The 15,858-nt window shown below is 37.2% G+C and overlaps 1 protein-coding gene across 6 annotated transcripts in view; it reads left to right on the forward strand.

Annotated features, from left to right (window-relative positions):
* Positions 1–15,815, forward strand: part of NBEAL1 (neurobeachin like 1) — a 77,696-nt gene extending 61,881 nt beyond the window's left edge. For 3 of the 6 annotated variants that reach the window (XM_014249371.2, XM_014249372.2, XM_014249373.2), the window contains 8 exons: positions 516–625; positions 1,195–1,367; positions 1,806–1,900; positions 3,657–3,773; positions 4,465–4,626; positions 5,703–5,851; positions 6,505–6,640; positions 9,214–15,815. In XM_014249371.2, coding sequence (XP_014104846.2) covers positions 516–625; positions 1,195–1,367; positions 1,806–1,900; positions 3,657–3,773; positions 4,465–4,626; positions 5,703–5,851; positions 6,505–6,640; positions 9,214–9,315 — 1,044 coding nt within the window. In that variant the 3' untranslated portion in view covers positions 9,316–15,815. Of the gene's footprint in view, positions 1–515; positions 626–1,194; positions 1,368–1,805; positions 1,901–3,656; positions 3,774–4,464; positions 4,627–5,702; positions 5,852–6,504; positions 9,160–9,213 lie in introns of those variants that run through there. The other 3 variants (XM_088058509.1, XM_088058511.1, XM_088058510.1) reach the window with 1 other exon arrangement.
* Positions 15,816–15,858: the final 43 nt, after the last annotated feature.

The raw sequence follows: 15,858 nt of genomic DNA on the forward strand, positions 1-15,858 counted from the left end.
GTCAAAATTATTGTCTTGGTTTAATGTGGTATATTCATAGGTTATTTGGACACATCTAAAATTCTCCTTGTGTTTTTCATAAATATCTAATGAAAATAACCTTGAATATTTCGATTCCTTTGTTACTCCCTCAGAAATGAAACGGTAGTACAATGTTTGTTAAACTTTCTGTGTTAGTGTTTACTATCAACAATTAGTATTCAGAGAAGAGAAGGAGCAACAGCTTAAACTAAATGGCTGACTTGTAATTAAATATTTGAGAGGGGTTGGTTGGCTGTGATTTTCTAGCCAACTTTCATCCTTCCTACTCTGACTGTTCTAATGTGGTTCTGTGTGCCACATGTGGATTAACTCATCTGAGTGGGAATTTTATTGATTTGTTTGTCTGGGGAGAGGTGCATGTGCTTTTCCTTTCTAGTAGGTTTTCAAGAAGCCTCTGCTGGACTTCATGCAAGCTCCATTAGCATCAAAGCAAGCAGAAAATAAACCTCATCGTTTTCATCAAACTTTTTTAGGTAACAACAAGTCTGAACTGCATTATTGGAACTCATGGTTGGCTGCCTTATGACAAGAATATTTCCAACTATTTCACATTCATCAAAGATACAACAGTGACAAATCCCAAGTAAGCAAATTTTGAGGAGGGGTACAGATGAATGCATCTAAAATAATGAAATACAGTAATTGTTCAAAATCAGTGAGTTGTACTGTATTCACTGTCTGAGTTTTCACCTAAGAATGCATCTTCTGATGTTCAGTAATATTAACTCTAATCTGTAATATCATTCTAGTAGAGTTATGTAAGTAGCATTTCAGGCTTCATTCTTCAAGCTACTTGTAATTTTTCTCTAATTATCAGTCATGAAAACTCATTGGAATCTGAGATAGTCTTCATCCCTTCTTACGCTGTAGTAATACATAGGTATATGTGGTGATTTGGGGTTTTTTGTTATTAAGAGTATTCCTTTTTGTCTTTAATGTTACATTGTTTAGTAGGGAAGTGAGTTATCCAATTGTGTAAAAGGCTGAAAAAATCTAAGATGAAATCTTGCTTCCAGTCACTGGTGGCAGTGAGAGTTTTGCCATGGATGTGGCCTCTTTTATAGATGGAATTCGTTACTGACTTTTAAAGACAGAGGAAGTGCAAAATCTGTGGATTTGAACCAAGATTAACTGCTCATCATTTTCCTACAGAGCACAGCGCAGCATGAGTGGTCCTTTTGCCCCAGGGCTGGAGATCACCTCCAAGCTGTTTGCAGTGTCCCATGACGCTAAGCTGCTCTTCAGTGGTGGGCACTGGGACAACAGCATCCGAGTGACATCCCTTACGAAGGGCAAACTGATGGGACAGCACATCAGGCACATGGGTCAGTCACTCTGTGTTGGGAAATGGAAAAGGTTTATGTGTGTTATTTGGTGGTCTCAGAATATAGCCACGTCACTTGGGCACACAAGTATAGCAGCTGGAAAGGAATGGCAGCATAAGAACAGAAGAACATTTGAACTGTGATTATATATAAATACTTGAGCATGGCTTTTCAGTCATTGGAGTGGTGCTTTGATGTAGTTTCAAAATAAGGCTTCCCTGCTATTTTTAGGTAGCAAAGCTGAATGTGTCAAGTGGGTACACTTGGCTGTATGATGACTTCATTATTTCATAGTGTCACCAGCCCTTATCACAGTGGAGTATTTCCTGCTGTCTGCAAAACAGGATACAATGTGACAAAGTGTATCCACATTGTCAGTCTGTGGGAAATTAGTCTTAATTGCTCATGTGACAGCTTTGTCTTCTTTTCTTTATCTAGATATTGTGACCTGCTTGGCAATAGACCACTGTGGAATTCATTTAATTTCAGGCTCCAGAGATACTACCTGTATAATATGGCAAATAGTTCAGCAGGTGGGTTATTTAGGCTTACTCAGAAGCAGTTTCTGGATGGTTTTTTTTCCATCTGTTTTGCTATTATGTTTTATTGTTTTCTTTTTAGGTTTGTAGGGAAGATAGTGCACTAAAATCAGTTAGCTTAGTAATTTTACTCCCATTGTCTTCACTGAAATACTATACATATTAGTTACTGTATAGCTGAAGTGCACTATTTTAGAGGCTCTCTTAAAGATTTTATAGATTATTTTCAGGGCAGATAAATAAGAATTTTACGTTTCTAGGCAGTTGTTCACTCCTAGTATTTTAGCCCTACATTTTCTCTGTGGGGGATACTGATGACTGCAGCAAAGACAGTACTATTTGCATTTGCTCTGGCATTTGTGAATTCTTTAATATTGGTCTCATGCTTTCACATAGTGAAAGTAATTGTGTGATCCATGTGTGTACTTAATACTCAAAATGTGAGGCTGTTTCCATCATTATGCATTTAAATGCTGATTTCTGGTTGCTGCATTTGAGATATTCAAGTAGGATTAATTGGTGGGGGAAGCTGTAATGTTTTGGACAGTAGATTTCATCAAGTCACCTTGTTCTTATCGTGGAACTAAACTCAGCATGCTAAAGCAGTAGAGTGATGCATAACTGCATGGGCTTTTGTGGAAGCTGTCTTTATGGTGGGAGTACTTATAATTCTGTAAAGAATGACTTGTTAGTAACAGTGCATGGTTAAAAAAGTAAGATCTTAGTGCTCATACAAGTAGCTTTTTGTCTCAAGTGGGCATAAATGTTGGAGTTTTTTTAGTTTGTTTATCTTTTCATTGTGAGTTAACTTATCCTCTGGAAATAATTGTTTAGAAGTGCTGTTTAAGATTTTTAATGTATTTTTTATTAATAGATGTATAAATGCTATTTTTTGCATAGTAGATGTTTCTTGTGAGAGTTTGTCTTGGTCTTTATGAAGTGGCAGCAATGGACTGCATACTGGTGTTTCCATTCTACTTGTCTTCTCTGCAATGACACCTTCTGTATTCTTGCATGCTTCAGGGCATGATTGGCAAACAAATTTTTATCACAGAAATGAAAACAAATAGTTCCCTGTAGAACTATTTACTATAGCTCCTCTCTAAGCACAGTGCTTTCCCTAGAACTGGTTTGAGAATAAGTCTGTATATGCTGACAGTGCACTCATTGGGACAAAAGCTCTAATACCCTGCAGTTACGTGGGAACGTTGCTATTTTAAATGAGCATTAATGCAAGATTTCCTTTGCATATCATACTATTGTGGTCACTGAAAGTACCATTTTCTTCCTTTTCCTTGGAAAAATGAAAAGAGTTGCTGTTACTTTAAGTAAAATAAAAATAAATTTCAGGTTCTTTATGTTCGATTGTGAAGCTAGTGCTTGATTCCAGGGTAAACTCTAAGAACTGGACAAGCCCAGATAAACAGGTGGAGAGTGAGTGTTTGGATGGGGTATATGAACAACAACTGTTAGGGCTGTTGTCCTTGCATTCCTGGACACTTGCAGGGATAGGAAGGAGTCAGCTAAATAATATTGTCTCTCACACCCACACAGTAAGTATATGTTCATTCATTCTTGGGATTTCAGTAAGGTGCTGACATAAAGGGCAATACATTGGTATTGGAGTGGTGAGTTATGCCTTTGGCCTCTGTCAGATACACATCTCTGGTACTGAAGATACCAGAAGTTCATTTTTTGTTTGTCCTTCTGCTGCAAGAGAATGTGTCATTGCACTTTTTGTTACTCTCAGGGAGGAGTGCCTGTAGGCCTGGCACCTAAGCCATTACAGATCCTCTATGGGCACACTGATGAAGTTTCGAGTGTTGGCATCAGCACTGAACTGGATATGGCAGTGTCAGGATCCAGGGTAAGCACCTTCCTACTTTTCCCTTTTTTTGCCTCTTCTCATCCAAACTCACACCACAGAAGGTGTTTGAAGTAGATTAAGAATAATACAAAAGAAAGTCACTGTTTCACGGTCTTGTTCTTCAGCCTTGCTTATCAAGATATGTGCCATCCCCTTTGCTGTTGGCTTAAATCAGACTGTCTCAAACTGCTGTGCAGAGCATCAGCCTCACCTACTGTGTGGTGTTATTCTGCAGAGATGAGCTTTAATATGTGTGGACTTTCTTGGAGATTTTAAGCTTGTCATAGCAACAGTGTCTGATTGTTTCTTCCCTGGTGTGTTAGCCCTGAAGGTTCTGTGCCACTTGCTCATGGTCTGCCTTACTGTACTGCACAGGCAGACTGCAGAAGTCTGGCTCTGTACCCCATGTAATGCCTACTCATAAATGTCACCTGTGAAATGATTTGTGAAGTGTTTTGCTGCCTATCCTCCCTCTTTCCCTACTTGCATTTGTTTTTTTCATATGCCTATAGTACATGGTCTTGAGGGGGAAGGTTCTTTGTGCAGAGGTCCTAATGCTCAGAGGAGTCCTTGTCTCCCATTAAGGATTGAAGTGCTTTCAAAGTATTCCCTGTATCCTCTGTATGTAAATACTGAGTGTTGTGATAACTCTCGTGCTGAACATCAACTCCCCTAAATGTGGTTGCTGCAGGATGGCACTGTTATTGTCCGCACTATTCGGAAAGGTCAGTACGTGAGGACTCTGCGACCACCTTGTGAGAGTTCCCTCCTGCTGACTGTTCCCAATCTGGCTGTGTCCTGGGAAGGCCATATAGTTGTCCATACCAGTGTGGAAGGAAAGACTACTCTCAAGGTACTTAAGTTTGTAGAAAACCTCTGTTTCTGTCACTGAAGATTTTAATCGTAAGTTCGTAAGTGTATCTAATTTTATCTCACTTCCTGAAATAATGAGGCTTTTTGAGCATGTAGTGTCAGCTTTTGTATTTTTTTTAATTTTGCTGGCCAATTTGAGAGAAATTTGGTTAAAGGGTGACAGGTGTATTGTGCTCCTGTGAGTTCCATGAAAATCTCCAAACACCTGCAATGAAGATGTTCAAGCATACACTGAGTCTTTCAGGGAGAGCCACTTTGGACTGGAAAACTAGGGGAAACAAGTTCCACTGTACACAGAAACAGAGGCTTATAAGGGGAGCAGTAAGTTCTGGGTGCAAGATGCTCAGTGTCCACACAGTTTCATAGTTTGGGACTGGAGGTACAGCTATAAGGTCTGTGGAGCTGTGTAGTTGCTTTAATAACGGTAGAGCTGTTGAGATTTCTTTAAACATGGGAGATTTCTTGGAAAACAAATCTCATTGATGTAGGCATATTAACTACATTAGAATGGGGAGTGAAGAAATTCAAGGTAATGCCAGGCTGGAAGAATTAAAGATGGTTTTGTTAGTTGTGTCTATAATCCAGCAAGAAGTCATCGGCTTGTCTAGAAAATGCTTCTGGATCTAGCTCTGTGGAAAGATGAATGTTTCCTTCTGCTTTTGGATTTGGGAGGGCAAGGGAGGGAAGGAAAGTGGTACCAATACTGAAGATGGGTGTAGGCTTGCTTTCTTCTTTCTTAACAAAAGTTCTTATAAAATAGGGATCCCTCTATTAAATCCATGGATGTTTCCTGGAAATTTAGAATCAATTAAATGGAGTAGGTAAGATACTACAGTGTTACATCGAGAGACAGCTTCAAAAACTTCCATACTGAACCTTGCCTCCATATACATTGTGTATAGGGTCCCTATTCTTTTATCATTCAACAAGAAGACTGTTGTCAGCGTTATCATGCGCGTTGTTGCCAGATTAGTGGCTTTTAATGAGCAAAAGATAAAAGTACAACACTCTTTATCCTATCATCCTCTGTGACATATTTATTTTTGATCTCTTCAGGATAAGAATGCATTACATCTCTATTCTGTCAATGGGAAATATCTGGGTTCTGAGACTTTGAAGGAGGAAGTGTCTGATCTGTGTGTAACTGGTGAATATATTGTGATGGGCAGCTTGCAGGGATTTCTTTCCATACGGGATCTCTACAGGTAATGCACCACCATTTTTACTGAGATACAGATATGGAGGCTTATAGTGAAATGGCCATGTAATAAACTTTGCTTGGTGCTATAGGTGATGGCTGTTGCTTTTTCTGTGTTCCCCCCCCCAAAAAATGTTTTTGGTGGAACTAAGATATGGAGAAGAATAAAATGGGAGTTTGTAACAGATCTCTTTCTTCCCAGTTAAACACCTAGAACTGACAGGAGAAGCTGTCAGTTTGCAAACTGTGCTGGTCCCTGATTAGTCACAGGAAGCTCAGCAACTGCGGGATCAAGCCTCATGTAGTTCTGCACTAAGTTTTAAGCTCCACTTACTGCTTAGCTCTGTAGAGCTCCATTGCTCCTCAGAATGGGAGGGATGTTAGGCAGCTGTGGGACTAACGTCACTGTTCTTCGCTGAAAAAGTCTTAGCTTACTGACTTAACCCATTTACATCTGTTCTTGCTGTTGAAGCTCTATTTTGGGATACAATTAAATCTTTAGGATACAATTAGATAATTGAAACTGCAAATTATATCCTTGAGAAACTGTGTGCTATAGTGCATCCTGTGGACAGCAATTTCACTTGCATGTGATTCTTTGCAATATGAGCAAGCAAATACATGATGTACAATTCTCTCTGTGAATTTTGTTCGTTTCAGCCTAAGTCTGAGCATCTCTCCCTTAGCCATGAGACTGCCAATCCATTGCATTTCTGTCACCAAAGAGTACAGCCACATCCTTGTTGGCTTGGAGGACGGCAAGTTGATTATCGTTGGTGTTGGCAAGCCAGCAGAGGTAAAACCCACCATCAAGAACTTTTTCTACCGAACAGTGGGAAGTTCACTTATTTCTGCTTTCCAGTTGAGCAAGAGGTCTCCTCTGTGGCAGGGTAAATTTAAGAGCAAGTTTCAGTTTTCAGTGGGAAACAAGTAACTTCTGAGACTGCTCTACTGAAAGTTCTGATTAACAATCAAAGGTATATAGGCATTGAAAATGGGAAGCTCAGCTGGACTAACTTCCAGACTTTATTACTCACATCTGAATAAGCAAAGTCATAATAGCTAACCTTTTCTGAACGGGATAGTGTTGTCAGCCTCTTCTTGATGAAATAATTTTCCTGAAGAAAATTGGAAGTGAAAGAGAGCAAGCTACTTTCTTTATTTTTTTAATGGTTTCTATCAGGTATCTTTTAATATGCATTGACTGACCTTGGGGAAAAAGGTATTACTTCTTTCTGTTGAGAGTCTCTAATGGCAATGCACAGGGAATCACTTCTGTAGGTTCCCAGTATGCCTGTGCTCCATATGGTGAATATAAACTTGTTGGTCCTGCATATGCAATATCAATTACTGAGCATCCATCTCTCAAATAGATATGCCAAATTTTTCTTGTGCAAAACGTAATTTTTGCTTTAATTACTTCTTGTCATGACTTTCAAAGTACTTGAGTTAACTTAAAACTGCTTATTATCTTTATAACTCAATCTCTGTTGTGCTGCTATGTATTTATTTGAAAATGTGATTATCACTTTTGCATGATCTTTAGTACATGCTAGAAAAGTGTGTATTAATTCAATTTTATATTTTAAATGTGAAAACAGAGCAACTTTATTTGTCAGTATTTTTAAATGTTTTTGCTAGGAGATACATAGTTTAATATTGGAAAAAGGCTTCACACAATGATAGTCTGATTTTGCGTGCACTGGATGTGGAAGGGAAGTTTCCACTGACTTTCAGTTTTCTATTGTAGAATTGAAAAAGAGCTAATTATTATGTGGTAAACATATGCTTGTAACAGCAGTTTTACAGTCACTGTCATTTCTAAGCTTCCTGTTCCATAGAAAGATCTTTTGTAGGCTGAAATTTGTGTGTATCATTAGATTGAAGGCTTTTTGTTTTCTTATTTTTTAATCACATCTATTTTTCTAACTATGCAGAAAGTGTTGTTTCAAAGACTGGATTCCTCTTATGGTTATAGAGGCTTTCCAATGACTTTTTTTTCCAGGATTTTCTGTTTACAGTTCAGATGATATGCAAGCTTAATATCCATGTAAATAGATTTTTTTTTAAAACACAAACATATAAGGAACAACATTATGTCCCAGATTTTCTAGTTTTCTATAATGGCATCAATCAATATATTTGGAAAGTGTGTGTATGTGGGGTGTTCATTTGTTGAATGACTTATTTTCAGTTTGGAAGGAATGTGTTAATTCCTGGAACTTTATCTATATACAAAAGACAGTGTTGTAGTTACAGCTTTCAGTGGTGATATTGATCCTTAGCACAGAGAATTGGATCCTTAGCAGGGACTTGCGTTAATGTGCAAAAAGTGAAACGCTACTTGGTATTGAGATTGGCCTTTAGTGTTTCTGCACTGACAGTATCTAATCTGGAGTATAATAAACGCTTTTGTGTTTTTAACTATTACTTAGCTGTTTTGGATGTTGCAGAAGTCTGGGCAATTATCACTTGTTAGTGTTAATCCTGGTCAGTGCTGTTCCTTTTCTAGAACGCTGCTGCTGTGCTGGTACAGCTCTGAATCAGGTTACATTTGTAGTAGTAACTGCGAGGAACTGTTCTCAAACTTGTAAAGGCACGGATCTTATTTACTGAACTGCAAGGAATTTCAGAACCTAATCACCTGCCAGGCTGATCACTACTGGCCAATCATCAACCTTGTGCTTAGGTAATTAAGAGTTTCTTACAAACTGTTGTCAGATTGCAGACCAACCAGATGCTGGATTTAAAATGGCTTCTGGTTCGCTGTTATCAGCCTTGTCCTGTGGAATGCTCACTATGAATTACTTCTGCTTTAAACATTCCTCTGAACACTACACCAAGGATCTTTGGAAGACTGTATATTATATATGACACCAGGAGATAACCTTTCTCTTTCTCCTTTATTCTGCTATAACTGTCCTGCATCTTGTTCATTTTTTTTTCCCACTTCTAGAAATTTCTGTTTGAAATCTTTAAAATAAAATGTCCTTCCTTCTCATTTGGTTCATTTTTGCTTGGCATTCACCTCTTCTTTACCCTTCCTATCAAAATAGCAATCTAAATGCTCTTTCTAAGCCATTTGAAGTAGGTTAAGCATATAAGTACACATTAGTGGTTAATATCCCTTTAACAGTTCAAAATCAGAAGACTGTGGTTAGTGTTTTGTGTCTTGTTTTTTGTCAGTCCCAAGAATCATCCCTAAGTGTAACTTTTAGTTTATTTTCAAATAATTTTTGTTGGTATATTTTGTTTATGCAGTACATTGTAGTGTCTGCATTTCACCAGATTCAGTGTCTGAATTCCTTTTTAATTTATCCACCTTATCCCTTCCCCCTCCTTTTGTTTCTCTGAATTACTTTTAAACAGATGCGCTCAGGTCAGCTTTCCCGAAAGCTGTGGGGATCAAGCAAACGGCTCAGCCAGATTTCATCAGGAGAGACTGAATATAACACTCAAGATTCCAAGTGATTGCTGCTTCTGTCTTCTCTCATGGATTCCAGAAAAATGTTTAATCTTTTGGTCACTTTAAATGTATAAACATGAAATTAGGGCTTTGATTCTTAAGTCTGTTGGTGAAGAACCTATAGTAGAGGTATAGTAGTAAGCATATGTACTCATGCAAGTTAGCTTGCTTGCATATTTGCCCTTAACTGTGTTGACTTGTTCACAGCAAAATCCCTCTCACAACAGCTGCTAAAACTGTGTTTTGGGAGGGCTAAAACAACCCCAAACAATCCCCCCACAAGTCTCCAAACCCCCAGATTACTAATTGAATTTAAGATAAGTAGCATTTGATTTAAAGCTGAGTAGGGCCAGATGCTCCTTGATAACAAAGAAGATACTTGGCTTTGCTTTGACAGCACTGTTATTCCCCAGTAAATTAAAATTCTGGTAGTTGCAATGGTTGAATACAGAATACAGTTACAACCTTCTCAGTACATTTGTTAATGAACTTTGTTACAATTTGTTTGTGTAAATGGCTATTGCTCTCTTCTTTTGTATAGTTCCAGTTTTAGGCTGTTCTGCAAGGAACATCTGTGTTGCACTACTTAATCAGAAATTGTTTTAAGTACAGACATGAATAACTTCAAAGGAGTTGGAGGTGGTGAAGGAGCTGAAGGAGGTAGGAAATATTGCTGCTGAAAGTTATTTATATTGTTAAGTAAACTTAGACATACACCAAGAAATCCCATTATATATTTAATATCTTGAAGAAATACCCAGGAAGACTCATTATCTATATTACTCAAATATCAGTCTGCTTCATTAGTAAGGCAACTCCTGCAAACAAAAGATAAATTTCCATTGAAGAATCATTATGCAACATTGCAGCACAATTCAATTAAAAATAGCACCTGTTTGTTTCTTGGCTTGGTGTTCACCAAACCAGTTGTTAGCCATATATTTTTTTTTTCTGTAAAAATAAGCAGGGAAAAAAGCAGATGATATATCCATTTTCAAAATGCATTTAAGACCTGGAAAAAGAAAATATCAGATCCTTATGTGTGCTGTATCCAATTGCTCACTATGTTTTGGAGAAGCCATTACTGATTTGTTGTTTGTTTTTCGTTTAGCAATACATGATGGTAGAAGAGTGTGGGTTTTCCTATCAATCTGATATGTTTCTAATATTACTGATTGAAATTATAAACCCTATGCTGTTAGAAAAGCTGGGTACTGAGGGAAAGGTAGAAATTTCCAGATCAGCTTGCGAAGGGGTGTGTGTATATGTATATATGTGTGTGTATATAAGTATATTCATGTATGTATTAAAAGAAGAAAATCCCATGGGGTGAGGGGAGCACAGATACAAGGCAGGTGTAAGTGATTGTTAGCTAGTGTGTTCCCTTTTGGGTCCTCCTTTCTTCCCTCTACCATCCCTTTTCTTGTTATTTTTTATTTATTTATTGAAATGAATGTGTGTTGTATCTCTCATAAATGTTATCAGATATTCCCTGTGGCTGGGGAGCTGTTGAACTACCTGAGGAACATAATGTATAATCTCATTTCATTAACTTTAAGCACAATATTTATTAACTTTATAGAAATAATAATACCTCCTTACCCTGCTAAAGGATAATCTTTACAAGTTATGTTAGTCTCATTCAAACTGATTTCTCCTCCTCACTTTCTTTACTGGAAAAAAATCCCTCTTGATGGCTGATTAGTGTACTTTGTAAAGAAAGTTGTGTTGCATTTTATTAACTTTTGTAAATGAAATAATAAATCAGATTAGTGAACAAGTGGGTCTATGCATAGTTGCAATATTCTGCCTAATCACTGTGAACAGACTGGATTGTCTGGAAAGTTAGGAGAAAAAAAGAATTATTATCCTGAGTCACTTGCTAAGAGAGGATTCAACTTCCAAAAGTAAAGTGGTGTGGGTTTTTTCATACTCCATGTATGTAAAAAAGTATAAATTAACCCATATCCTGTATTTTCAAATAAGCTCTAGAGAAATGAGAAATACTATTTTTAGTCAACATATTTTAGTCAACTGCCTATCTATTAAGAATACTGAGGATACTGTGGAAGTATTAAGTTTGTTCATGAGAATGTGAAGTATGTTTGTCCATTATGATTTCATGAAGAAGGGATTTCAGGGGACCTCTTTGGAGAGTAGTTTAGTGGTATTTCAGCTCAGAATGTGAGATCTTTCTGTGTTATGGGAGACTGAAAAAACTCAGTTGGGGCATTGAATTGATGGGTTTTATATGTTTGCATAAATGTTGTGTTTAAATGCATAGACAAGGCTAAGTGTTTATTTGGAGGGGAAGGGGGAAAGAAATTACCGTGTTTTAGGCTATGAGAATCAAATGGAAAAAGGGAGACGAATCTTATGTAGTGCTTGGTGGGAACACAGTTTTCTTCTCACTTGCAAAGAGGGCTTTGCATACACATTTGAGAACCTGTTGGGGGTTAGGTACGTTTTGTACAACAGCTGAGTTCATATTTTTAGTAGTTGAATATTAAAGAATACTGAATACAGTGTGTCAGTTAAGGTAAAATATAATGTTGCAAAAATTGAAACAGTTTATGATTAAGACCTTTGACATTTGAATAGCATAATTTCAGTGCATCACAAGCACTGGGTGATCATCGCAAATACCTGGGATAGGCTTAAATGTGGACAGTTCTTGGGCTCTCAAACTCAAGACTAGTCTGTGCTCAGTGCAGAGCAGCAGCAGCAGAATGAGGAGGGCGCAGGTGAGCTCTGAGCTGCTTTATGCCCCAGGTAGAATGGCAACTTCCATGGCCTTTGCATCTGAGATCTGGTTCTTGGGGGTGGGAGATGTACACCATCACATGCTTGGCATCCTTGCCAGATGGTCCTGGAAGGACCTCCATAGCTTTGAAGGTCTGCACTTTGCCTTTATTTAAAATCAGCTTTAAATAAGAGTCGTAAGTCTGAGCATTTGCTGGTATGTTGTTTCTTTTAGGTTTAACTTATTTCCATGAAAAGAAGACAATAATGTTTAAAATTAGAAAATATTTTTTCTGATTAGCTGTTTAGGTCAGTTGAATTGCATCCTGTTATACAGTGCACTGTGGATTGGTGAACTGACTTTCGTAATTCTTTGATTTTCTCAAGTCAGTAAAGCTTGGGATCCCATTTTGTTTTTCAGGTAGTGTTGGTGAAATAAGATTCTCCTTTGGTTTTGATCAAAGATTTGTTCAGGTGTAAAAAAGTAAAGTTTTGAGATGAGAGGATTCCAATGAGAAATTTAGAACATTTAAGAACATTTAGCTGTAAACAAGTCTTAAGTGACATTTGTTTCACAGCATTACATTTGTCAAGATCTTCTTCGTGATATCTTCATATGTTTAATTTTTGGAAGAACTCTAATAATATTTATTGAAGTTTAACCTATGCTTACCTTTGAAGATGAATGAGTAGGAGTGTATATATATATATATATATATAAAAGAAGCTGAAAACTGACCTACTTTTCATACCTGTATATAAATGAGATCAAGTAGTTAGCAGTATTAACTTCTTTGTAGCACAGTTTTGAACTTGCATACCAAAGGATATTTAGAAGACATGTCTCCTTTATTTCAAATAAAATGTCTGTTAAATTCCTCTAAATCAATTTACTTACAATTCTTGATAATATTTTTAGTTGTGTTTTTAGCTATAGTGAAGAAACCCATCTAGTCTTTGCTGGGTTTGAACTACACAAACATACAGAAAGTGATCTTCAAATTAGCATCTGACTTGACTTAGGCAATTTTTTGTGTTCCAGTATCAATTACTCACTCATAGGATATCTAGAAACCACATCTTCTATTACCCATGTACCTTAGCAGCACAACATAATAATCCCAGTCCTAAAGTAACTGCATTTGTCCTGATGGCTAATACATATTGTGGAAATTGGGTTGTCTTAGGAAAATAATTAATTGTTTGATATTGGAAAGAGAAAAAAAAGAAAAAACTGAAACTAGCAAACCAAACCACCTTAAATCCCCACAACTTCCCCTCCAAGAAAACCCAGACTTGCCCACATCCATATTATAATTGTTTTGCTAATATGCAACATTGATATAAACAGGCATTTTCCCCTCTGGCATACTTTAGATCATGCATATTATCACAAAACAGGTTTATTGGTCTTCAGAGGCTTTAAATGGCTAAGTTAATTGGTTGTCTTAAAAGGATCCCCTTGAAAGTTGTATTTCTTCGTCCTTTAAATGAGTGCAAAGAACTAAGTTTCTGCACTGGAAAAATTATATATGGGACTGGTAAAATCAGTCTGCTTTAAAATGATCCTGCAGGAATGATAAATTTATTTTTGTAATGCACAGATCAGGTAGGTCTTTTAACTCCTGCTTTAGTCAATGGGAGCTGTATACCTCACTTCCCTAAACCATGTCTTCCTCCTCCGTTTCCTTTGCAAACCTTTCCCAATCTTAATTAACAAAATCATTAGAAAAGATAAGCAAAGGAACCAAATGCTGCACAAAGATTTTACTATGTACATGTATTTAGTTGAAAATGTGTATCTATATACAGATTATAGGATGGTAGGGAGCTTTAGAGCTGAAGGGGTGAAGAGAGTTGACCTCCTTCTGCTCCTATATTGAGAGTCTCTGTAGACACGTGCTCTGTATTGTCACCTGAAACATTCCTGTCTTCCACTGCTAAAGGCACCTTGGTGACTATGTTAAATGCTGAGCTGAGGTGCTGTGAATATTTTTTTCCCTTTCAAGGAATTAAAAAAAAAGAAACGTGCACATATAAATGCGTATCGTAATGTGAGCCTAGGGCCTGATCTAATAAATACTGTTATGTGAAAGCACTACATAGGGTTATATTTATTTGAATGGAAATTCAAGTATGTGCTTCAGTGCTTTCTAGGTATTTTTGTGCTTTCTGGCTTATAAGCTGTGTTGGTTTCGGCTGCAAATATGACACTTGTTGGTAGTCTCCTTTTGGGGAGAATAAGTTTCCATGGTATCATATACATGTGGGTTCATTGTATGCCAATGTAGAGTCAACTGAAGGGTTTGGAAGATGTCTTCCATTAAAAGGAGCCAATCTTATTATTACTAAACTGCCCTTGTAAGCACATAGTTTTGAAGGACGAGGTTTTCTAAAAAGCTACTGCATTAAAAAAAAAAAAATTAAAATTGGTAAAATGCTATCGTACCCTTCTTCAGTGTTACAGATACCAGGTGCCTGAATGTAAAAATGCCTCTGAATGGCACCATAGCATGCTCTGCATTTCAGTTAAGTGCCATTCACCTCACTGCAGTCTTGACCACCCCATATGGGAGGAACCGCCTGCAGTGTTTAGTCCAAGGTAGCCTTTACTCAGTTTTAACTCCCCTTTTTGCTGTGCATCTGTGGAAGAAGACTGGTGTGTTTTTCTTTTAGTTACCATTTACCTAAGTAGCCCAAATAAAATAGGTGTTTCACTTGTTTTCAATAGAATTCCTTCAGTGTGTGTTCTTCCTAGTTTTGTCCACTGGACTTGAGAAATTTGGCAGGTATTTCCAGAGTTTAGGTCTGTGCTTATACTCAACACAGACACAATTTCATCACACATCTTCTGTCCCAGAAACACGATTGTCAATATAGATTATGGTTTAAAGCTGCTAAGGTGTTTTGAGATTGGAATACAAAACATCCAGCCATATATATCATAGATCTAACTGAACTTGGAGGCCACTTGTTTATTTAGCTTCCTATCTAGTCAGTATTTTCCTCTCAAGGGAGCCATATCTTTTGCCTTGAAATAGCTTTAAAATAAACTTAAGTCTTGCACCTGACAATACTACTTTAGTCATACACAGCTGTAAGCTGTGTCTTAAAGAAAGCCGTGAGGGGAAAGAGGAATTAAAGAAAAACTTGCAATACATATTCTGATTTTGCAGGAGCAACTTAGTATGAGATTAGAGAAATGCTGCATGTGAGACTTGCCTCCCTTTGGTCAGTGTTTTGATGGAAGTTGTGATGCCATTTGCCTGATTAATTTTTACTGACACCAATCAGGGGGTGGAAGCAAAGACCTTACAGCAACAGTTAACCATATCTTCTGATAATTCTTACAGATTGTGCAATTATATGATTACCAATGGATCTTTAAATGCCAAAAAATGCCTTTTTAAAGAGTTAAATGTTAGGTCTGAGGAGTGTTGGAAATAGCTACTTTTAGAAATGAGCCTTCAGGCACTGTAATTAACTTGCTGTCTGTCTTCTGTGCAATATCTTTTTCCCTCTGGGTGCTTTAAGAGTATACTGTATTTCTTACTTTGTTTTGATCAATATGAGAGTGTGTATATTGGCTAATGATGGATTTTTTTCCTGTACAGCATGGTGGAAGATGTTTTAAAATTTTGCACTTTTCTAGGATTTGCAAGTTTGTAACCTGAAAATTTTTAACATGCACACTTTTGTACATAATTAGCATTGTATATATTTAACATGAGTCTGAAGCAAATAAAAGTAATTGAATGCATAACTTTTCCCTTTATTAATAGCACAAAAATTAAGCAGAGTGTGGG

The sequence above is a fragment of the Pseudopodoces humilis genome, chromosome 8 (assembly GCF_049639895.1).
Source record: "Pseudopodoces humilis isolate 2021_Gansu_Grassland_sample_001 chromosome 8, ASM4963989v1, whole genome shotgun sequence".
NCBI lineage: Eukaryota > Metazoa > Chordata > Aves > Passeriformes > Paridae > Pseudopodoces > Pseudopodoces humilis.